At 47.3% G+C, this 24,686-nt stretch overlaps 1 protein-coding gene across 1 annotated transcript in view; it reads left to right on the forward strand.

Annotated features, from left to right (window-relative positions):
- The first annotated feature begins 673 nt into the window (after positions 1-673).
- The window catches only part of PSD2 (pleckstrin and Sec7 domain containing 2), a 34,578-nt gene continuing 10,565 nt past the window's right edge, over positions 674-24,686 (forward strand). The window contains exons 1-8 of the mRNA XM_047085613.1: positions 674-1,056; positions 4,382-4,843; positions 5,261-5,455; positions 8,898-8,978; positions 14,026-14,138; positions 14,864-14,922; positions 15,514-15,516; positions 24,572-24,661. Coding sequence (XP_046941569.1) covers positions 683-1,056; positions 4,382-4,843; positions 5,261-5,455; positions 8,898-8,978; positions 14,026-14,138; positions 14,864-14,922; positions 15,514-15,516; positions 24,572-24,661 — 1,377 coding nt within the window. The 5' untranslated portion in view covers positions 674-682. The remainder of the gene's footprint in view (positions 1,057-4,381; positions 4,844-5,260; positions 5,456-8,897; positions 8,979-14,025; positions 14,139-14,863; positions 14,923-15,513; positions 15,517-24,571; positions 24,662-24,686) is intronic.

Below are 24,686 nucleotides of genomic sequence, written 5' to 3' on the forward strand. Positions count from 1 at the left end.
TCCTGGGTGGTGCCTCACCAGCCCAGCACCCTGGACAGCGCCTCACGCTGGGCCTCAGGTTGGTTTCTCTAGGTTGATGTCTGGTTCTGATAAAGCTGCACTTCTGTTGACTTCCTTGCCTCCTGTCTTAACTGTCCCTCTAAAGGCAGCCCCATCTCAGTTCCCTCCATTCACCACAAATTCGCTTTTGTCTGGCTCCTGGAGTCAGGGCGAGAACATGGAAAGAGGCAAGAGGGCTAACTGGTGTCAGCCTGGAGTTTTCGCCTACATCACATACCAGCTGGAAAGGAAGAGGGTTTCCAGAGATCTTGGACCCTTCCCTCATTCCTCCCAACCTGGATCTTTCTCAGAGAGCTTTGGTGGGTTCTTGTGGGCACAACAGAGACATCAAAGAAGTAACAGGGAAGGCAGGACTGTGGCACACAAGATGGCCGGGGGTCAGGGGAGAGGTGAGCGGGGCTGGCCCGAGGAGGCTACAGTCTGAACCCATACTCCAGCCAGGAGGTCCTGAGATCTTCTCATTCATCCTCTTGTCCCCAGGCAGGCTACTTGGCACTGGTTTTGCTTGTCTTTAGACCCCCCAGCACCTGTCCTGTCTGACTTACCTTTTCATTTCTCTATCTGCCTCCAGGTCTAGTGGAGTCCCAGGAGCAGTCAGCACAGGGTGGAAGTAGTGGCTGCCATGGATGAGGATAAGCTTCCATCTGTACTACCTGGGGAAGGTGGTGCTGCCTGGGACCCCAGCTTGGAGTCTGAGGAAGAACCAGGGGCCGAGAATGGAATGGCACAGAGTCAGGACCTGAACAGTAGCTACAATAGCCCAGGGCATGAGATAAGGGGCACTCTGGTGGACACCGAGGAGCCTGCACAGGGCCCGAACGTGGCCCTCCGTGGCCTCAGCCTTGGCCTTTCCCTCACCAATGGCCTAGTCCTGGGGCCAGACTCAAACATTCTGGAAGATTCTACACAGTCCAGGCCCTGGAGGGCTGGTGGGCTGGCAGAGGGGGACGATGCTTCCAGGAATCTATGTCTGGACACTGAGGACCCTCAGCTGGGGTAAGTTGGTGTCTTGGGTTGGGGACTTGCTGCATTTGGCCATTCCAATGCCATATGCTTGGGCCTAGCCACTTAGCCTCTCTGGTTTTTGTTTTTCTCCTCCATAAAATGGGAATTACATCTCCCTGTTTTGCCCGGCTTCTGGGTGTTTTGGAAGGCTGGAGCCATTAGATTTCAAAGGCTAGCAGGCCTGTTGTGCTCTCTACCCACAGCCCCCCAAACCATCATGGGCTCTTTCTATGTGGGGTTGGAAGGCCACACTCCCTTCTTCCCAGGCTTTGCAGTAGAGTTCCAAAATGCTTTGATGCAGAAGGTCATCTGGTTCAGCCTTCTGCTTCCTGGAGGTGAAGATCTCCCAATTCTGCAACTGACCTCAGAAGAGTAGGCTTCATGGGTTAATCCCTGACAGCTACCCCACCCCCTACTTGAGTGCCATCCGGAGGTTCTACCAAGAATCTCACTTCAGTTCTACTAACTGGAGTTACACTCCATTTCTATTATCTTCAGCAGGAAGCAGAGAGACCTACATGTCTTGGAGGTACTAGTTGGACAAGGAGGGTGGGAAAGGGACAGGGGAATGTCCTGAGAAAAGAAAGTATATAGAAGTCTTAGTGTGCACAGCTGCAGGCCCTGGCCTGGATGAGCCAGTGTGCATGGGTGGCATGCCTCGTGGTCTGGCCTGTGCATTATTGTGTGCATAGGAATGTGTGAACATGCTGATGTGCATGGGTCTTTGTGGTTGTGTGTTTGTGTGTGGGGGTTTGAGTGTGCCTGGCCTGTGCATTTGTGGGCACTTGGGTCTGCATGTGTCAGGGCTGAGTGTGGCTAGCTCTGTGGATAGGAATGTGAGTTTATGGGGTTGGGTGCCTGTGTGTACCAAGTATGCTGTGGCTATGAGTGTTTCCATCCAGACAGGTCCTAGGGCAGCCACCTGCCTGGCCGTGGGGTGCAGGCAGGGGTCTGGGGCTTCTTGGAGCCTACGGCTTGTGTTTAGGTGGCATATTTATTTGGGATGGCTGAAATTGGGGGTAGATGGAAGTTTGGAGATTGGGCTAATAGTCTTCAGGCCTCTGTCAGAACCACCTCTCAGGTCTGCTCAGATGCATGAGAAGGTGGGAGATAGTGGGATGGGGGAGACCATTCATGGCTCTGACAATGAGATGAGAGCCCCCCACTCCCACCACCAAGGGCAAGGATCTGTATTATTCAGGTATCTCTGGGACCTAGCACAGGCCTAGCCAAAGTGTCTCTGCTGGGAAGATTTTGAGTGTCTGCTCTGGTGACCAGGGCAGTGACCCTTTTCATCTGTCTCTTCCTCCTGGAATTCAGTAGAGGCAACCACACCAGTGCACTGTCACACTTCCTGCCATATTTTAGATTTTTGCCATCCTCCCCAGTTCCTTCTCCAGCAAGAGAAGGCTTAATGAGACTGTGGTCTCAGAGCCTGCTGGAACTGGGGCAGGAGAAAGCTGCTTGTGACTCCAGCTTTTTCTCTCAGGTTGGTATGCTTCCCCAGGGAACACACTAGGACCACATCTTAGATCTGGGGTTTAAGGAGGCGTTTGAGGGGTGGGGGTATCTCCCAGTCCACCTACAGCTCGGTGTCTCCCAGGCAGCAGGTGGTGGGGGAGAAGCAGGGTGCAGCTAATCCTCAGGGGCAGTGAGGGATGCACTTCCTTGCAAATGGTGGGTTTCAATTTATCTGAAATGGGCCACCTCAGCCTGCTTCTTTCTTTGTGTCTTTTCCTCTTCCTGTCTCTGTGCTTCTGTCTCTATTTTTGTCTCTCTTACTGTCTCTCTTACTCTGTTTGTCATGCTTTGTATCTCTTTTCTCAGACATTTGTCTCTCTTATTTCTCTGTCTCTTTTGTCTCTCTTTTGTCTCATCTCTCTTGGTCTCGCTCTTTGTCAGTCTTTCCTCTTCCTTACCTGTCCTTTCTACTTACCTGTGCTTCTTCCCAGTGGATAAGAATCTTCCCAGGATGCCTTGGTTTAGCTCTGTGTGATAATCTATTCTAGGTGCTGGGGATACATCAGTGAATAGAACCTACAAAAATTCCTGCTATCATGGAGCGTATGATCTAGTGTGTAGATAGATAATGAATCATAAAAATAATAATTATATAGTATGTAGGAAGGGGGTAAGTGCTTTGGAAAACCATGAAGTAGGAAAAAGGGGTAAGGTGTTTGGGGGAAGGTCTCAGTTATAAATGGGGTGCTCAGGGCGTATCTCATTGAGAAGGGGACAAGGAAGGAGGGCTTCAGCTTGAGGGAAGAGCACTGTGGGCAGAGAAACAGCCAGTGCAAAGACCTCTTCCAGGGATGGGACAGGGCCCTGCAATGGCTTAGGCAGCGTCTTTTTTTTTTTTTTAATTTTTTTCTTTCCACATTTATTTATTTTTGGGACAGAGAGAGACAGAGCATGAACGGGGGAGGGGCAGAGAGAGAGGGAGACACAGAATCGGAAACAGGTTCCAGGCTCTGAGCCATCAGCCCAGAGCCCGACGCGGGGCTCGAACTCACGGACCGTGAGATCGTGACCTGGCTGAAGTCGGACGCTTAACCGACTGCGCCACCCAGGCGCCCCTGCTTAGGCAGCGTCTTAAGCCACAGGGCTGACTAACATTTGTTTGTTCATCCAGTGCACCATTCAGTAGGGTTAATAAGCACATACTATGTGCTGGGTGTTCCTTGGCCTTGTGGGGGGTGGGACTGGGGAACAGATGGTAAACAGGGGAACAAACAATACGACAGACATGCTGATGGGGGCTGGGAGGAAGTGAGGAGATAACCTGAGGATTGAGAATAAAGAGAGGGGCCAGAGTGGTTGGTGGTGTGGACCTGCCTTCCTCAGTCTCCCTGAGGAGGTGACATTAAGGCAAGGCCTGAGAGCTATAATGTAGTTGGCCAAGCTGAGAACTTTTAAGCAAAATTTTGACCCAGAGTTACTCTAGTTTGGTAGGGGGATGCCCATGCGTTCTGGAAAGCCTGGAGGCAGCAGGCCCTGTGCCACCGTGGAGGAAGAGGCCTCCCATTCATTCATTCATTCATTCATTCATTCATTCATTCAGACAAGTGATGTCTACTCTAAGCCAGGTCCAGGCAGGCACTGGGTGGGACCACGCCTGTCCTTTTCACTGCCAAACCCTCGTACCCAGTCCAGGACCTGACACCTAGTGCTCAGTAAGTATCGGCTGAAAGAATAAACAGGAAACAATCCATGCCTGCTCCTGTCCCCGGGGAGTTCCCAGACAGATTGGTGCAGTCCTAGCACCTGTAACGGGGGACACCACAGGAGGATGGTGACTGGTCATTGCATCCCACAGGTCGGGTGGCCCTGGAGAGCCAGATGTGCGGGATGGCTTCAGTGCCACATTTGAGAAGATCGTGGAGTCTGAGCTGCTGCGGGGCACCCAGTACAGCAGCCTCGACTCCCTGGACGTGCTGAGCCTCACGGATGAGAGTGACAGCTGTGTCAGCTTCGAGGCCCCCCTGACACCCCTCATCCAGCAGCGGGCCCGTGATAGCCCTGAGCCAGGGGCTGGCTTAGGCAATGGGGACATGGGGCCTGAGGGAGACATGGGAGCAGCTGGTGGTGATGGGGATCTGGGCAGCCCCCTGCGGCGCTCCATCTCCTGCAGCCGATCAGAGAACGTCCTGAGCCGCCTGTCTCTAACCGCTGTGCCCAATGGCTTCCATGAGGATGGACCCCCGGGTCCAGGTGGGGAGGAGGAGGAGGAGGAGGAGGAAGAGGAGGAGGACACAGACAAGTTGCTGAACTCAGCCAGGTGAGGCAGGACCTAGGCTGGGAACTGGGAGAACCATTGAGCAGATGGGGAAACCGAGATCCAGAGCAGGCAAAGCAAGTTAGGGCAACCCAGTGCACCTAGAGAAAACAAGGTCTCTCTGAGGTCATCGTGTCCTTCTTCTGCACCCAGACTTCCCATCCTGGTCCTGAGGTTCCATGCTGCTCTTCTAGGCCTCTCCGGCCTTGGTGGGGCCAGGGAAGTATGCTGTGGGTCGTGTAGCTTCTATGAGGGGCTCTTCTAAATGACTTGATTCTTCCTGATGCACTGGAGCTTCTTTCCCTGCTCTGGCTCCTGCGTGGGTTTTCCAAGGCCTGGGGAGACCTTCCAGCCTCCACCTGGGGCTTCTGACCCTGGGCCTCTGACCCCTTTTCTCCTGTCCCCACCTTCCCTGTGCAGTGACCCCAGCTTAAAGGATGGCTTTTCAGACTCGGACTCAGAGCTGAGCAGCTCGGAGGGGCTGGAGCCTGGCAGCACAGACCCACTGGCCAATGGGTGCCAGGGGGTCAGTGAAGCTGCTCGCCGGCTGGCCCGCCGCCTCTACCACCTTGAGGGCTTCCAGCGCTGTGACGTCGCCCGGCAGCTAGGCAAGAAGTGAGTCTGTCTCCCGTACCCCCCCTCCCCAGGCAAATCCAGTGTCCTCTCAGCCTGAAAGGGGTGTGGGTGACTTCAGTGAGGGGTGCCTGGTGTTGGGGGGCTCCCAGTAGTCCCCAGGAGCTCCTCCTCCTGCCACTGTCCTCATTCCTGGCCTTGCCCTAAATCTGTTTCCTTTCTGGGCTGCCTGGGTGAAGGCCCATGCTCTGGGGGGCGGGGGAATATAGTGGCAGGGCGGTCCCTCGGGGCTGGGGAGTGTGATGTGGCATGTGGTTTTGGGACCATGATGATGGTAGTGAGGACACAGCAGTGGGGCAGGGCAAGGGAGAGGAGAACCTGCATCTGCCTGGGACCCACGAGCTGGGAAGGGGTTCTTGTCCCTCATTAAACCCTACTCTCAGTCTTTTGGGACTGGCTAAGGGGGCTGAAGCTACCAAAGCACAAGCCCTGGCCTTAAGACTGTGGAAAGGGGACTAGCCAGATGAGAGTCCTGAGTTGCGCAGTGCAGAGGGTGGGGGTGAGTAGGCGGGGACTGTGAGGGTGAGGGAATCACGTGGGGCATCCTGAGCATGTCTGACCATCAGCATGGCCACCTGCCTTTGTCCTTCCTCCAGAGGGCCTCCCACAACCACATTAAGGCACTGAGATGAGCGGAGGCAGTTATAGCCCCCAAGGCAGAGGGGACAGTCCAGACCCTAGACCCCAAGTCAGAGCTTAGGTCACAGGGGGGTGTTGAGGACAGCTCCACTTGGGATGCTTCCCTCACTTCTCTCCCCCTCCTTCCTCCTCTACCCTTCTCAGCCTCCACGTTACTGGGCTTGCCTCCTAGCTCCGGCCCAGACATCACAGCAGGACTTCGAAGCCCTGCCTATCCCCCTGGGCTGTAGTCCCCACCCCCAATCTAATAGGCTTCAGGAGGCTCCTCCAGGAGCCTTGGTTGTGGTTGATCTGCATCCTCCTGTCCTTCTGACCACTCTGCTCCAAGAATTTCCTTCAGCATTTAACTGCTTAACTACACTTGTCTCTCCCATCTGTAAAACAGAAATTCTTCCTCAGTTACACTTCTTCTCCCAGCCTCTTTGCAGCCAGAATTCTGGGGTTTACTGCCCTGCGTGGCCTCAGCCCCCTCTTCCTCTCCATATTCAGCTCCTGGGGCAGGCTTCTTCCCCACCCAATGCCTGCAGCAGCCCATCTAGGCCAAGGCCATTAGTGGCCTTTGTCTTTGAATCTAGTGGCTGCTACCAGGCCTCAATTTCCCTGGCTCAACATCACAGACACACACCCCACTCCTTTTTCCTTAAATTTTTTATTATGCGAACTTCAACCATATACAAAACCAGAGAAAATAATATATTAAACCTCCTTTTAGGGGCACTTGGGTGGCTAAGTTGGTTAAGCTTTCAACTCTTGATTTTGGCTCAGGTCATGATCCAGCCCCACAATGAGTTCTGTATTGGCCTCTGGGCTCTGTGCTGACAGTGCAGAGCCTGCTTGGGATTCTCTTTCTCCCGGTCTCTCTCTGCCCCTCTCATGCTCTCTCTCTCAAAACAAACAAACAAACAAACAAACAAGCAAAGAAACAAACATTAACCTTCCCTCCAATCTTCCACATACCCATTACACAGCTTCAAAGTTAATAATATCCACCTACCACCCCCACCCCCACCACCCCCCCTTCCTTGCCATTTGTTAGACTATTTTAAGGCATATTTTAGGCACTCTATCATTTGATCCATAAAAACTTTAGTATATGTCTGTAAATGATAAGGATTTTTATTTTATTTATTTTTTAAAATATTTATTTATTTTGAGAGAAAGTACAAGTGTGGGAGGGGCAGAGATCCCATGATCCCATGCTCATGATTCCATGAGATCATGACCAGAGCCGAAATCAAGAATCAGACAGGGGCGCCTGGGTGGCTCAGTTGGTTAAGTGTCTGACTTTGGCTCAGGTCATGATCTCACGGTTTGTGAGTTTGAGCCCTGCATTGGGTTCTGTGCTGACAGCTCAGAGCCTGGAGTCTGTTTCAGATGCTGTGTCTTCCTCTCTCTCTCTCTCTCTCTCTCTCTGTCTCTGTCTCTCTCAAAAATAAATAAATATGAAAAAAAAAAAGGATCAGACAATTAATTGACTGAGCCACCCATGCAACCCTAACTGATAAGGATTTTTAAGTATAATCATAATTCCATTATAATTTTAACAAAACTTACCCAAAATTCCATAGAATCTCTAACATTTAGTGTCAGTTTAATTTTCTGTCTCAGAAATGCTTCTCTATCAGGATGCAAACAAGGTCCACACGACATTACAGTTGGCCAATATGTCTCTTGAGTCTCCCTCTCTCTCTTTTTTTTTCCTTCTCTTAAGTCTCTTAAACAATAGTTTGCCAGGCTGCCTCCTTTTTCTTAAGGCTGTGTATCTGTTGAAGAAACAATCATTTGTCCAGAAGAATTTTCCACGATTTGGATTTGGTGTCCCTGTGGAGTTACCTCACGCTTTCCCTATTGCCTCAGTCCCTAGTCTCCTGTAAATGGGAGGGAGAGCTTGGGGCTTGAGTAGGTTCAGGTGGAAATTCGTTCTCTTTCCTGTCAAGAATTCATCACTTCGGTCTCCTTGAAACACTCGTGGCTTCCAGGATACTGTATCCCTTCTTCTCTGGCTGCTGTTTTCTCAGTCTCCTTTACTGGCTCCCTCTCTCTTCTCAGTCGGCCTGCATCCTTAAGAGGGACTTCCTCTGATCTCCATACTGAGTCTGCACCTTCCTCTTGCATGGGCTCATCCTTTCTTCCAAGTCATTAACCAGCTCACAGCTCTCACAGGGGTACATCCAGCTCCACCTGTTGGACAGCTGTGGACACCTCCCCCCAGGGCCACCTCCAGTGTCATGCCCCACACGATTCCATCTCCTGTGGATTCTTCCTCTGAAATCCCAACCCCTCTGGGAGAGCCACTGCAGCCCCCAGGGGGGGGTCTCCACTCAGCAGGTGGTGTTCCACATTCAGATCTGACCACTCACGCATCTCCTCCCTGCTTTATACCCTTCCAGATCACTAACCCATCCTTCCCTTGCCCCTCAGGCCCTGCTCCCTCCCTCATCTCTTGCTGCTATGTTCCTGCTGTCTGGCTCCAGCCACATGGCCCTGCTGAGAGCTTCTTAGACATGTTGTGCAGTTTCCTCTACTGGGGACACTTTGTATCATCCCTCTCCCTACTCCCTTCCCCTGACTGGCTTACTTTCTGAGACAGCACCTCCTTTCTAAAACCTTCCTAATGCCCCTCCCAAGGATAAGCTGTCAGAGTCCAACTTGCCAGCAGCGGGAGGCAACCTAGGGAAGGGCAGATCAGGTGGGTGGGTCACGGTACCCCAGGGCCCACTCCCCATGTACCTCCTATTGTTTGCTATGCCCTATTTCTAATGGATACCTCATGCTCTCCTGACAGTAACGAGTTCAGCAGGCTGGTGGCTGGGGAGTATCTCAGTTTCTTCGACTTCTCAGGCCTGACTCTGGACCGAGCGCTCAGGTCAGTGGGGTTGGGATGGGGTGGTGTCCACAGGTGGTACAGGCCACTGTCTGGATTCTCATGCCAGCTGTATCCTAAACTTGCTGTGCATCCTTGGGCAAGTCTCTTGACCCCTCTGGGAAGGCTGTGGAGAAGGGGCCATGAGCACGTCAGCAGTCCAACAACTCAGTGAGTGCCTGCTATGTGGTGGGCTGAGGATATGAAGATATGAAGGTGGGAATGTGGTCCGGACTTTTAAGAGAGGCAAGGGCAAAGGGCTTGCCTGTATTGAGTACTTCCTGTTTGCCAGAGGCAGTAGATCTTTATACTCCCTGCTGACTTCATTCATCCTCACCGCACCCCTGTAGGGTAGGGTTATCTTTGCCATTTACAAATGAAGAACCAGCTGATAGGTAAAGTGATTCCCTTCAGTCACTGAGGGGGGAGATGACAAAAATGGGATTTGATCTCAGGTCCTATTGGTGTTTGGACAGAGTATCTTTCAGGAGGGTCAGGTACAGGCCTTGGTGTGGGGAGGAGTGGATGGAGTTCCGCCCAGGGTCTAGCAGTCCTTGGTGGCAGGCGCGAGGAGTCACCAGGCCACAGCCCTAGGGGCGGGGGACAGCAGTCTCTGAGCTAAGTGGGGGGTGGTCCCAAATGTTAGATCTCACCATGTCCCACATGTCTCTTACACTTAAAAAAATGTATTTTCCATTCTTTTTTCTCTACTTCGCTTGGGATATTTTCTGTTGACCTGCTTTTAGTTCACTTACCCTTTTTTCTGTGTCTAATATTCTGTTAAACCCATTTACTGAGTTTTTACTTTTAACTATTATATTTTTCAGTTCTAGATTTTCATTTTGTTATTTTTAAATTTTTTAATTTTTAAAAAATATTTTTACTTAATCTCATACCCAACATGGGGCTCAAACTCACAATGCCGAGATCAGGAGTTGCATGTATATCTGACTGAGCCAGCCAGGTGCCTCCCAATTTTTAAAAAATAGATTCTAATTCTCTGGGGGAATTTATTCTCATCTTTTCACTCATTTTCTCCACCGTTCCCTCTCTTTTTGAACATAAATATATATATTATATATAATAAATATATTTTTTATATATAAAATATATATATTATATATATACAAAATATTTTTAAAATGTTTTTTTTTTAATTTTTTTTTCAACGTTTATTTATTTGTGGGACAGAGAGAGACAGAGCATGAACGGGGGAGGGGCAGAGAGAGAGGGAGACACAGAATCGGAAACAGGCTCCAGGCTCTGAGCCATCAGCCCAGAGCCTGACGCGGGGCTCGAACTCACGGACCGCGAGATCGTGACCTGGCTGAAGTCGGACGCTCAACCGGCTGCGCCACCCAGGCGCCCCTAAAATGTTTGTTTTTGAGAGAGAAAGAGAGAGAGCATGCAAGCAGGGGGAGGGGCAGAGAGAGGGACAGAGGATGCAAAGTGGGCTCTATGCTGACAGCAGAAAGCCCAGTGCTGGGCTCAAACTCACGACTGCTAGATCATGACCTGAGTGGAAATCAAGAGTCAGATGCTTCACCAACTGAGCCACTCAGGTGCCCCTGAATATATATATATATATATATATATATATATATATATATATATATGCATATGTGTATGTGTATACACATGTGTATGTACACATACACATATATATTTATTTAAAATATTTTTAAAATTTATGTTTATTTTTGAGAGAGAGAGAGACAGAGTGTGAGCATGGGAGGGGCAAAGAGAGAGGGAGACACAGAATCTGAAGCCGGTTCCAGCTTCTGAGCTGTCAGCACAGAGTTCAACGTGGGGCTTGAACTCATAGACCACAAGATCATGACCTGAGCTGAAGTTGGACTCTAAACTGACTGAGCCACCCAGGACCCCTATATATCATGTATATATATATGATATATAAGATATATATATCTTAATGTTTATTATTTTGAGAGAGAGAGAGAAGAATGCTCACATGGTTGGGGAAGGGCACAGAGAGAGGGAAAGAGAATCCCAAGCAGGCCTTGCACTGCCAGTGCAGAGCCTAATGTGGGGCTTGATCCCGCAAAATGTGAGATCATGACTTGAGTGGAAATCAAGAGTTGGACACTTAACCAACTGAGCCACCTAGGCACCCCTCTTTTTGAACGTATTAATCATAGTTATTTCGAAGTCCTTGTCTGCTCATCACAATATCTGTACTGTTGGAATCAGCTGTATCTGTTTCTATTGTCTCTTTTTCTTCTCTTGGTTTTCCATCCATATATCCTGTTTCTCTGCATGTTCAGTGATTTTTTTTTTATTAGATGCTGTGCATTTTGTATGGAATTATAGTGGCTCTAGGTTATTATATACTCCTCCCACAAAGGTTTACCTTTTCCTTTCCTGGGCAATTAGAGGGGGTCAGGGGGTGCAGTCTTAATCCAACCAGGGATGAGCTGAGGAGAGGCTGCACAAAAGTTTGGTAAACTCAGCGTTCCCCCTTTTCCACTGGAAGCCTAATGTGTTCACTGGGGTCTCTTCCTTTGGTGGGTCCTGAATCCTAATTGCATTTCCTTAGTGTGGCAAGAGTGTCATAAAAACCCCAATCCCTCTACTTCTCACAGGCTTTCTGCTTAGCTTCTTAGCATCTTGCCCCTCACATCTTCAGAATTTGGCCAATGTCTCTAAGGGAACACTGGCCATGTGTTCACAGCCCCTCAGGTCTCCAGGTTTGTGTCTTAAGCTCCCTGAAGCCACCAAGTGTTCTGCGTCTTGCCTTTGCCAATAATCAACAATGCCCCCAAGGAAAAAGCAGCTGTAGACCAGCCCCTCACCTCAGCCCTTCTGGCCTTCTGGTTTTTGTGGCATCAGTGGCTTCCTGATAGCTTTAGAGAGATTCATTCTGTCTCGCTTATCTCAGGTTCTCAGTGAAGTGTCAGTCTGCTGCAGGGCGCTGTATCCTGAGCTGAGTGTGAAGTATGCATTGGGATGAGGAAGGTTGGTTGGAGAAGATGTTCACTAGGGTCAGCTCATGATCAGAGGTGTGGGTGCTTGGCTGGAGAACCTTGTATACCAGCCCAGTAGATTTAGGCTCGACTGCACAGGCACTGGGGAGCCACAGAACGTGCTGGGTATAAAACAGTGTTTTGGGAGGTAGTGCTGGTGGCCTTTGATCTGGAGGCGTGCAGGTTTCTGAAGAGGGTCTGGTGGGAAAGGACAGGCGTGAGATAGGCAGTGGGACTAGAGGAAAGGTTGGTGTGAGGGGTCATCCAGAGGATTGACTAGAGGGATTTGTGTTGCCAGACTTCAGCGGGGGAGGTTGGGCAGTGGTAAGGCTGACCCTGGGGTCCTCCTGAGGGTTTGGTGGTGGCCATGTTGGGTTGTGGCTTGGTGAGGACCCCTGGGGAAGGGGTATTTGGACTGATGAGTAGGAGCTGGATAGATGGCTTGTAGGTAGGACAAATCAAGGCTGAGATGGGAGATGGATTCTAAAAAGTCCTAGTGGAGTGTAGTTAGAGGGGGCGGGCAGAGCTGGGTGCCGGATGGGGAAAGAGAACAGGGAATAGGAGAGACCAGAGCAGGGAAGGAGAGTACTAGAGGGCAGACAGAGTGGGTTGTTTTTTTTTTTTAATGTTTATTTATTTAATTTGGGGGGGGGAGGGGCAGAGAGAGAGGAAAGAGAGAGAATCCCAAGCAGACTCCACACTATTAGCACAGAGCCTGATGCTGGGGCTCGATCTCACAAACCTTGAGGTCATAACCTGAGTCAAAATCTAGAATCAGCCTCTCAACTGACTGAGCCACTCAGGCGCCCCAAGAATGTTTTTGTCTGACAGTCGTTGACTGATTGGGATTGAAGTAGAACGTGGTCTGCAGTTTGAGATGCCTTGGGAGGCTTAGAGGCTAAGGGCTGGCCAAGATGGACTCACGGGTCTCAGGGTGCCTTAGGAGCAGCATGAGAGAGCATAAAGCAAAATAGGCTTTCAAGGAACCAAATGAACCATGGCAAAGTTAGGAACGAACTAGTCTCGTGAACCCTGGACAGATAGAGGCTCAAGTTTGCTCAGCTTGCAGTTTTCCTTCCCAAGAAGAGTTGTGCCTCAGCCCCATCTCCCAGCCCCTCTGGTTTTGCTATCAACTCTCATGGGCCCCTGAGAGCCAGTGACTTTTGAAGTAGGCAAGGAGAGGGGTTCAGAGCTGCCCAGTAGAGGAGCAAAAGTCCTTCCAGGTAGCTTCAGCCCGCTCAGAGGCATGGGGCAGTGAACGTGCCTGTGCTGTCTAGGGTGTGAATATGGTGTGGGAGGTTGGGGGGAGGGGACCTTGGAGGGATAGGAGAGACAGGTGGCATGATCATGAAGGCCAGAACATGAGAAGTTTGGCCGTTATCCTGACTGCTTTGGGGAGCCAATGACAGGTTTTAAGCAGGGACGAGTCTCGACTACATGTTTGTTTAGAAAGGCCATTCGGTATCTGCAGGGAAGATGTATCAAAGAGGTGCAGGGGTGTACCTGTCTGGAGGCTGCTGCGGGTGTCCTGGGCATATGATGAGGGCAGAGGAGGAGGAGGATTTGAGATCAGGGGTGAAGAACAAGCTGTTGGGACTTGGTGACAGCTCAGATTTGGGGTGGGGGAAGAGTGAGGGAGGCCAGGGTGGGGCCTGGGGCTCAGCTGGTGGCACATCCGGTGAGGAGCAGGAATGACTGAGGAGGAACAGTCTGAGGGGCAGCTGTGGCCAATCCAGGCCCCACCAGAGAGGATGGAGAGAGGGGTGGGTATTTATCCTGAAGCAGAGCTGATGGTAGCCCTGAGGTGCTCATCTGCCTTTGTTCTTCATAATCTGTCCCCTGCTTCCTTCCTGGAGGGCACTGAGGACTGAAATTCTAAATGCCCTTAGCCTCCACACTCCAGAGGCTGTCCTGCGGGCCAGGATGTCCCCCTTGGCCCAGATGCTGCGGCCCTAGAGCCCTGGCCTACTCTGGCAGGTTTATGTGGTATGTGTGTGGGGGGATTCCTACCCTAGACTGGTTCAGGGACTCTAGGAGGCCTTCAGCATCCTTGAATTGCCTTCCAGAACCTTCCTGAAGGCTTTCCCACTGATGGGGGAGACGCAGGAGCGTGAGCGGGTCCTTACACACTTCTCCCGCCGGTACTGCCAGTGCAACCCGGATGACAGCACCTCGGAAGGTACGGCCATCTGTCCCACCTGCCGCCCCTGCTGGGCCCTGGCTTCCTCCTACCCTTGGTCCATGTGCCACCTCTGTCCTGTTCAGTGAACATTGAATGATGGCACATAGAGTGGGGTCTGCTTGCTGGACGAGAGACCTTCCAAATGTCTTGCCCATTGTCATTCTCTGTGCCTGGAAGTCCTCGATCCTAGATTCAGTCTTTTGGTTTTTCATTCTCCCTGCTCCCCCTGGCAGTGCTGATTCTTGGTGTGGTAGGAGTCCTGGTGTGGAGGTCTGGGTTGGGGCCCTCTTCGCCCTCTTAGCAGCAGCACTTTCCTGTGGATGGACTCGAGTCCCAGGAACTGGGGGACTAGGCCAGTTATTGGAGGAGACACAGGCCAAGGCAGGGACATAGTCCACGACCCATAGCCACTCCTGGGTCTGAGTGTCAGGATAAGTTTGGTCACAGGAGGCAGGAGTCTGGCCTATAGCAGGCCCAGGGAGCTCAGGTCCCTTGTGAGGGAGGGGTTGGCCCTGCCCTGGGGCAGGCAAGTGACTCTGGTGTTGCAGTGGGGGGTAGAGCAGGAAGCATCACATAGCTTCTGGGCCCTGAGGTGCATTTGGCTGGTGGCTGGCCTCTTCCTCTCTCCAAGGTCTTCAGGTTGGCTCTGTCAGGAGACAGGTGGGTGGCTGGGTTTGAAGAAATGGGTCCTCACACTGAGGGTGCCACCATCTCTGATTTAGATGGGATCCACACGCTCACCTGTGCTCTGATGCTGCTCAACACGGACCTGCACGGACATGTGAGTTGGGGAGGCAGGAAAGGGGCATGTGCTCGCACTGACCCACCCCTGCGCTGTCCTGGGGCTCACTCTTTCTCCCATCCCCCTTCCTGATCCCTGCTTGCTGGCCATGGTTCTTTAAGCAGACCTGGGAGTTGGACAACTTGGCTTCTAGGCTTGGCTCTGCCTTAGTTTATTCACCTGAGATCTGCCAGGATGCCTTGCCCCCAAGCAGAGAGTATAGCTGAGGCACAGGGAAATTGGGGTTTGCTAAATAAGACATGCCACCCCCAGCTGTGTCGACTCCAGGCATTGCTAAAGAGCTAGTGCTCTTCCTGCCCCTGTCTGGCAAGTCCGGATGTGGCCCTGTTGAAGTGCCTCGCCCCAGGCAGCCCCCACCTGTCAAATGGTAGGTTGCCCTCAGGAGGCGGTCTCATCACCCCGACCCACCCCCAGGCAATTAGTGAAGTAAAAGGTGGGTGACCCAGGCTGTGAGGCTGTGCCATCACAGGCCTGGGCTCTCTGTGTTGCTTGTGGCTCAATAACTCCTTCTTCTCTCCTTCCTCTGCTCCGGGGACCCCCCCCCCTTTGGTCTCTCTTGCCCTCCTTCAGGTGGTAAGTGTAGCTGGTGGTGTGCATGCCCTGTGAGCCTAGACCTCGCATCTCCATGTCCCCCCTTCTGTGTCCCTCATCACCTCATCTGCCCTGTCATTGCTCATCCAGGGGTGGTCAGAGCCCCTGTGTTGGGTTGGGGATATTTCGTTGACACATGGGGACCACAGGCCAAGTCTGGTTCTGGAGTTAACCGGGAAAGTTCAGGGCACATAGAGTAGAAAAAAGAGCTAGGACAGACCCAGCTTCAGATCCTGCTCTTGCCTCCAAGTGGAGGCTCTGTGACGCTGGACAAGACATTGAGCGTCAGATTCTGCATCTGTGAGGTGGGAATAATGATTTCCTGACAAGTGCCCTGGGGAGGATGGAGAGAATTAATATGTATGACACCAAGCATCAGGGTTGGGTACCTAGTAAGGATTTAATTATGAATAACATCATTATGTAAGAATAACAATAGGACTCATTATTGATATTAAGATTTAAATGAGGGAGAGCCCCAAGGCCTAGCCTGTAGGTCCCTGGAGAGTTAAGAATGTGAAGACCATAGCCTAATGGCAACCTGAGAGGGAATGGGTACACTAGGGCACCTGACTAGGAACGGTGCTGACCTTGGTGACCTCGGCTTAAGGAGTAGTCATGTGACAGTTTCCTTTATGTCTGCCTGGGCTGGCAGCCTGCTTGTGGAACAGGAGAGTAGATGTGTGCCTTCCCTGGGAATGTCTCCAGAACTAATACCCATTAACCAGCTAATGTTCCCCCAAGACTGCTCGCTCTGCATGGAGAGCAGGTATTGCTACTGTACCTTAAAAGGAGCATTAAACACACCCCTCCTCTCCCGATTCCCACCCTTGGTTGGGCCTGAGGGCAATCTTAGGACCCACTTACTGCTTTGCCAAGTCATGGATGCTCCATGGTTAAGAACTGCAACAGCCACTTAGGTCAAGGGTACACCTGAGCTTGGTGGGCTGTAGCTGCCCACCCCCCACATCAATGCCGGCAGCTGAGGGGGAACATCAGTACCTTCCCAGAGCAGAAGTGGGTGGGGCAGGATTGCGGTTTCTGGAGCCAACAGACATTGAGGATCCCGTCTTTCTCTCTTGAGGCAGTATTGCAAAAGGATCAGGAGAAAGTGTTCTGGGTCAGAGTCCCCAGTATTTCCCCACAGGACAGCTGTGTGGCCTGGGGCAAGTTACCTTGCTAAACCTCCCATTCACCTTCATAAAGTTCCTGTGAGGCTTAAGGAGACAGAACTTGTGAAGTACTCAGCTCCCCCTCGGGTTGCAGTTAGTGTGAGCTCTCTCCAAAGGCTCCCAATTGAAGCAGCTCCCCCTGCTTTGTGCTCCCCCCCATCCCCCACTCCTCTGCTCTCTGGAGACTGAGTGCTGGAGACTGAGTGCCGGCTGGATGTGGGGATCTCAGGAACGTGGGGCCTGCTAGAGTCCCAGACAACTTCTCTGGTCAGAGAAAGAGGCAGTAAAGGAGCTGGCAGAGGGGTAGGTGCATGTTCTTCAGGTGGACAGTTTTAGTAGCTATTTCATGTAGGCTTGAAGAGAAAGTTCATTCTGCAGTTGTTGGTTGAAACGTTGTGTATGTAGATAAGGTCAAGTCTTTTCACTGTGTTGTGCAAATCTTACATATCCTTACTGATTTTTTTTTATCGTGGTCAAATACACATAACATACCATCTTAATCATTTTAAAGTGCACAATTCAGTGGAATTAAGTATACTCATATGGTGTGCTATCATCACCACTCCGTACTTCCAGAACTTTCTTGTCACCCCGAACTGGGGTTGTAATGTTGCAGGGTTTCCTTACCCATTAGCAGCCACTTTCCATTCTCTCCTCCCCCCAGCCCCTGGCAACCACTAATTTGCTTTCTGCATCTATGGATTTGCTTATTCTGTATATTTAATGTGAATTCACTCATAAAATATATGGCCTTTGTGTTTGGCTTCTTTCACTTAGCATATGTCTTCAAGGTTTGTCCATGTTACAGCATGTGTCAATATTTCATTCTTTTTTATGACCAGATAATATTCCATTGCACGGATGTCCCATGTTTTATGTATCTATTTATCTGTTGATGTATATTTGGGTTGTTTCCTCCTTCTGGGTAGTGATTATGATTTATGCTGCTGTGAACATTTGCGTCCAGTCTTTTTTTTGTTTGAGCACCTGTTTTCAATTCCTAAGAGTAGACTAGGTATATCATATGCTAATTTGGTGCCTAACTTTTTGAGGAACTGTGGAAATGTTTTCCATAGTGGCTGAACTGTTTTAAATTCCCACTGCCAGTACATGAGGGTTTTAGTTTTTCCACATCCTCTTTAATGCTTCTTTCTTTTTTGATAGCCATTCTGGGGGATATGAAGTGCTGTCTGATTGTGGTTTTGATCTACATTTTCCTGATGACTAATGATGTTGAGCATCTTTTCATGTTTTTTTGACCATTTGTATATCTTCTTTGGAGAAATGCCTATTTGAGTACTCTGCCCATATTTTGGATTAAAAAAATTTAACAATTGTAGTAAAGAAAAATTTTTTTAATTGGGGTAAAAGATGTATAACACTAAAGTTACCATCTTATATAATGTAGGTCAGTAGTGTTAAGTCTATTCACATTGTTGTGCAAGTAATCTCTGGAACTTTTTCATCTTCCCAAACTGAAATTCTACACATATTAAACAACTACTCCTCAACACCCCTCTCCACCTTGCTACTGACAACTACCTTTCTCCTTTATGTTTCTGTGAATTTGACTATTCCAGATTCCTCATACAAGTGGAATCATACAGAATTTATATTTTTGTGACTCATTTATGCCATGTAGTATAATGTCCTAATGGTTCATCCATGTTATAGCATGTGACAGAATTTTTAAGGCTAAGTAATATTCCATTGTATGTATGTATTCCATTTTGTTTATCCTTTCATCTGCTGATGGACACTTGGATTGCTTTCACCTTTTGGTTTTTGTGAAGAATACTGCTATGGATATATGGATGTGCAAATATTTCTTTGAGACCCTGCTTTAAATTCTGTTAGGTATATGTTCACTTTCTGAACAGCCATACTGTTTTCCATAGTGACTGAACCATTTTACATTCCGACCAGCAGGGCACACATTTTCTAATTTTACTACATCCTTGCTGACACTTATTTTCTGTGTTTTGATAGTAGCCATCCTTTTTTTAAATGTTTATTTATTTCTGAGAGAGATTGAGAGAGAGAGAGCGAGCACGAGCAGAGAAGGGGCAGAGAGAGAGACACCCACACACAGAATCCAAAGCAGGTTCCAGGCTCTGAGCTGTCAGCACAAAGCCCAACACAGGGCTCGAACCCATGAAGTGTGAGATCATGACCTGAGCTGAAGTCGGATGCTTAACTGACTGAGCCATCCAGGCGCCCCAATAATAGCCATCCTAATGACTGTGGAGTTATATCATCTCATTGTGGTTTTGGTTTGCATTTCCCTAATGATTTGTGATGTTGAGTGTCTTTTCATATGCTTATTGATCATTTATACATTTTCTTAGGAGAATCGTCCCTTAAAACCCTTTGCTCATTTTTAATTGCATAGTTTATGCTTTTGTTGTTGAGTTTATATATTTTGGATACTGTACCCTTATCAGATATATGGTTAGCAAAAATTTTTCCCATTTTGTAAGTTGTCTTTTCACTCTCTTGATATATCTTTTGGTGCACAAAAGTTTTTAAGTTTGAAGAAGTCTTATTTATTTATTTATTTATTTATTTATTTATTTATTTATTTTTGCTTGCTTGCTTGCTTGTGTTTTGGTGTCATCTAAGAAACCATTACCAAATCCAAGATTACAAAGATTTATCTCTATGTTTCCTTTTGAGAGTTTTTTGGTGTTGGGTCTTATGTTTAGATCTTTGATCCATTCTGAGTTAATTTTTATATATGGAGTGAAGTAAGGGTTCAGTTTCATTCTTTTGCTGTGGGTATCCAGTTGTCCCAGCACTGTTTGTTAAACAGACTATTCTTTCCTCATTAGATGGTCTTGGCTATGTTAATTGACCATAATATTACAATATGTAAGTGTATCAAAGTAACACACTGTATACCATAAATGGATACAATGTTATATGTCACATTTACTCAATAAAAAACATTCAGATGTCCACAGAGGTATGGGTGTGTTTATGGGCTCTTAATTTAGTGCCATTGATCTATATGTCTATTCTTAGGTCAGTGCTCCACTATCTTGATTACCTTTGTCTGTAGTAAAAGTTTTCTTTTTTGACTTTTTTTTTATTTTGAGAGAGAGCGAGCTAGAGAGAGGGAGCGAGCACAAGTGAGGGAGCGGCAGAGAGGGAGACAGACAGGGAATCCCAATCCCAATCTGTGCTGACAGTGTGAAGTTTGAACCCAAGAACCATGAGATCATGACCTGAGCTGAAATCAAGAGTCAGATGCTTAATGGATTGAGTCAGTCTGTAGTAAGTTTTGATATCAGGAAGTGTGAGTCTTCCAACTTTGTTCTTTTCCAAGTTTTGGCTATTGGGAGCCCTTACAGTTCCATATGAATTTGAATATAAAGTTTTACATTTCTGCAAAAAAGGCCATTGGGATTTTGATAGGGATTGCATTGAATCTATACATCAATTTGGGAGTATTACCATTGTAGCTATATTAAGTCTTCCAATCCCTGAACACTAGATGTCATTCTATTTATTTAGGTCTTTAATTTCTTTTGTCAATCTTTTGTAGTTTTCAGTATACAAATCTTATACCTCCTTGGTTACATTTATTTCTAAGTATTCTTTTTAATATTATTGTAAATGAAATTGTTTTCTTAATTTCATTTTATGATCATTCTTTACTAACATAGAAATATAATTGATTTTTGTGTGCTCTTATGTTCTGCAACTTTCCAGAATGTGTTTATTTTTTGGTATATTCTTTAGGATTTTCTGTATACAAGATCATGTCATTTGTGAATAGATAGAGTTTTCCTTCTTCCTTTCTAATTTGGATGCCTTTTACTTCTTTTGCTTGCCTAATTGCTCTGGCTGGAACTTCCAGGACAATGTTGAATAGAAATGGGGAAAGTGGGCATTCTTGCCTTTTCCTGATCTTAGGGGAAAAGCTTTCAGTCTTGTACCATTGAGTATGATGTTAGCTGTGAGTTTTTCATAAATGCTTTTTAGTATTCTGAGGAAGTTCTATTCCTAGTTTGTCGGGTGTTTTTTTTTTTTTTAAGTGAAAGAAGGGTTGAATTTTGTGAAATGCTTTTTCTGCATCAGTTGAGAGGATCATGTGGTTCCCCCCTGCCTTCATTCTATTAATGTGGTGTATTACGTTGCTAGATTTCTGTGTGTTGAACCGCCTTGCATTACTGGGATACATTCCATTTGGTCATGCTATATAATCCTTTCAAAATGCTGCTGGATTCTGTTTTTTAGTATTTTGTTGAGGGTTTTGCATTTATATTCCTAAGGGATATTGTTACGTAGTTTTCTTGTGATGTCTTTTTCTGGTTTTGGTATAAGGTAATGTTGGCCTTACAGAATGAGTTAGGGAGTTTTCCCGCTTCAATTTTTTGGAAGAGTTTGAGAAGTATTGGTGTTAATTTTTCTCTAAATGTTTGGTAAAGTTTACTGAAGCCATCTGGTTCTGGACTTTTCTTTTGTGAGGTTTTTAATCATTGATTCAATCTTTTTATTTCTTATAGATCTATTCAAATTTCCTATTTCTGCTTGAGCATTTTTGATAGTTTGTGTGTTTCTAGGAGTTTGTCCATTTTATCTCATTGTTGTTAATGAATTGTTTAGTATTCTTGTTCTTCCTGTTACTGAGAGAACAGTGTTAAAATTCCCAACCAAGATTGTGAATGTGTCATTCTCTTTTTTTGGTTCTCTAAATTTTTGTCTTTTATTTTTTGAGACTATATTATTAGGTGCATACACATTTAGAATGCTTATATCGTCTGACAGATTGGCCCCTTTATCACTATGAAAATGTCTCTTTTTATCTCTAGTAAGTTTTGTTGTCTTCAAGTCTATTTTGTCAGGTATTAGTGTGGTTATACTGGAGTTCTTTTGTTAGTGTTTGCATGTACAGTATATGTTTTTCCATCCTTTGTTTCTAAGATTTCTGTCCCCTTTATTTAAGAGGTCTTCTTGTATGATATACTTAAAAACAAGTCTGATAGTCTTTGCCTCTTAATTTGACCATTTAATGAATTACTAATATAATTAAATTTAAACATACCAGGATATGATTTGTTTTCTCTGACTTACCTTTTCTATGTTCCTTTCCCCTCCTTTTTTTTTTTTTTTGCCTACTTTTGGATTATTAAAGTATTTTTTAGAATTTCCTTTTATCCCAGGGGCGCTTGGGTGGCTCAGTCAGTTAAGCGTCTGACTCTTGATTTCGGCTCAGGTCATGATCTCACAGTTCATGAGATCTAGCCCCGGGTCAGGCTCTGCACTGACTGTGAGGAACCTGCTTGGGATTATTTCTCTCCCTTTCTTTCTGTCCTTCCCCTGCTCACACTCATGCTGTCTCTCTCTCTTTCTCAAATATTAAACTTAAAAAAAAAAAAGAATTCCCTTTTATCCCATTAACCTGTTAAGTTGTTCATTCTTTCAGAATTCTTTTGTTGGTTTGCAGTGTGCATCCTACTTATTAATGTACTTTTGCCACTTCCTGAGGGATGAAATAACCTTAAAACACTTTAACTTCATTTCTCCATTTATTGCCCTCTCAACTAATGTATCACCATTATCATCTTTTAAACTACTATATTTCTCTCTATACTTCGTTCCCCAGAAAACTTTCTTATTGTTGTTTTATACAATCAGTATTCATTTAGATGTAGCCACCTTTTTGCTGCTCTTCATTCCTTTCTACTTTTTCATGCTTCCATCTGGGATAATTTTCCTTTTGTCGGAAGAAGTCCCTTTAGTGTTTCCTTTCTTTTTTTTTTTTTAATGTTTATTTATTTTTGAGGCAGAGAGAGACAGAGTATGAGCAGAGGAGGGGCAGAGAGAGAGGGAGACACAGAATCTGAAGCAGGCTCCAGGCTCTGAGCTGTCAGCACAGAGCCCGATGCGGGGCTTGAACTCATGAGCTGTGAGATCATGACCTGAGCTGAAGTCGGCTGCTCAACCGACTGAGCCACCCAGGCGCTCCTAGTGTTTCCTTTCTTAATTTCATCTTTTTTTTGTTGTTGAAATATGACTGGGGTGTTGCCCAGGGCTCCTTGTCCTTGCTGGGCCCTGCACTCCAGTTTTTGTTCTCCGCTCCTCCTGACCTCTCAGTTGTTTGGCCTTTTGGCCACTGCTTGTGAGTTGGCAAATGCTTCAAGGAGGAAACCTTCTCCTTATTGGGCTCACGTCTCCATGCTTCCTTTCTTTGTAGGATCTTTACCCTTGAAGTCCTCACTGCTCTGTATTTCTCCAGTGCCTTCCCGCAGATGTTTTATTAATATCTTGACCAGCAATTGTTTCTGTTAGGAAGGTTCATTTGCAACAAGATAGCCTGTCATTTCTAGGATTAAAAATCTTGCCTGGTTATTTTTTGATTTTGAACTCCTGACTCGTGGCTGGGGGATGTTCATTGTGTGGAACTCAGACATTATTGCCTCATATTCCTGTTATGAATGCGGACATAAATGGCTATTATGCAGGTACATATATGTCCAGGTAAAGTGTGCACATAAACATAGGAAACATACCCTATTGAGGCACATACAAGATCTTGTCTCCTTAACCCTTTGGAAAAGTATAGAAAATTCTTGCTTGTCAGCTACTTACAAAGCCTTATGCTCCCTTGTATTCTTGTTTTCTGAATTATTTTCTGTGGTATGTGAACGTCCCACATGATATTAATAGATTCTCTTTGTTAAGATGGGGCTAAGGTCAATGGATACGGGAAGCTGTACATGGAATCCTCTCTTTGGAGACTCCCAACACACAAAAGCACATTAAGCACTCTGAATCATGCACACAAACTTATTTGATTATGAAGTCTTTTTTGGGGGAATCCCTATTCCCATCTGTAGGTAAGTCTTGGGAAATATTGTCTTAAAGCAAACCTAAATCCACAAAATCCTACACCAATAGGTATCTGGTGTTCAAGGGTCTTCGTCTTTACAAAGATGAAGTGCCACCCAGTGTGTCCTCAAACATGGATATTGCAAGAAGAGTCTGAAAGTATGTACATCAGGTGTTGGGTTTGGAGGACTGGAGCCCCTCTGCTATTCAGTGATTTAAAAAAGGCAGAACTTGGGGGTACAGTCATTCTCAGCTCTTTGTCTGTTTGTGCCTCCTGGAGTGAGACCATCTGCTTGGGTTCCCTTGGCCCCAGCCCAGCCCAGCTCAGCATGGGGTACCCATGTGTGTTGATGGAAATTGATTTTTGATTCTCTTAAGACCAACCTCTCCCTCACTTCACCTACCTCTTGGAGGTCTTGCCGCCCCTCTGTACAGGTGAGAGGGTGAGACAGTTGTGACGGAATACACAGAGCTTCTGCTCAGCAGCCAAGAGGCCTGGGTTCAAGTCCTGGTGCTGTGTGACCTTGGGAGAGTTAACCATGGAGTAGCGGGTGAGAGCATGGGCTTTGGTGTCAGACACACTCAGCCCTTCCACTTCCTTGCTGTGTGATCATGGGCACGTCACTTCACCTTTCTGTACCTCAGTTTCCTTAACTGTCAAATGGGGATGATGATAATACTCACCTCGCCTTTTCCTTGTTGTGAGAACGAAATAAAATAATGCATGTCAAGTACAATCCCTGGAACACACTAGGCACCTGGCAGATATCAACTATTATATAATTTAGTCCAACCTGACTCCATCTGGGCGAGAGGAGAACTCCAACTTTTCATGATGTTTGAGGGTGAGATAGAATCTTGAAAGTGAAAAAGAGTTTTGTAAACCCTTGGAGACAAAGGGAAATCGAGGCAGTATTTTTCATTACTGCCCTTGATGCTGCCTCCACCCTTCTGGCTGGGCAGGGCAGGGTGTGGGGATCGCACGAGCCTCATCCCTACTCTCAGCTAGAACCATTTCTCCATTACAGAACATTGGCAAGAAGATGTCCTGTCAGCAGTTCATTGCCAACTTGGACCAGCTGAATGATGGCCAAGACTTTGCCAAAGACCTGCTCAAGGTAAAATCTGTTAAGGGTTCCCATG

The sequence above is a fragment of the Lynx rufus genome, unplaced genomic scaffold, assembly GCF_022079265.1.
Source record: "Lynx rufus isolate CCGP_SWC_20201006 ecotype Redwood Valley unplaced genomic scaffold, mLynRuf1.p SCAF_1, whole genome shotgun sequence".
NCBI lineage: Eukaryota > Metazoa > Chordata > Mammalia > Carnivora > Felidae > Lynx > Lynx rufus.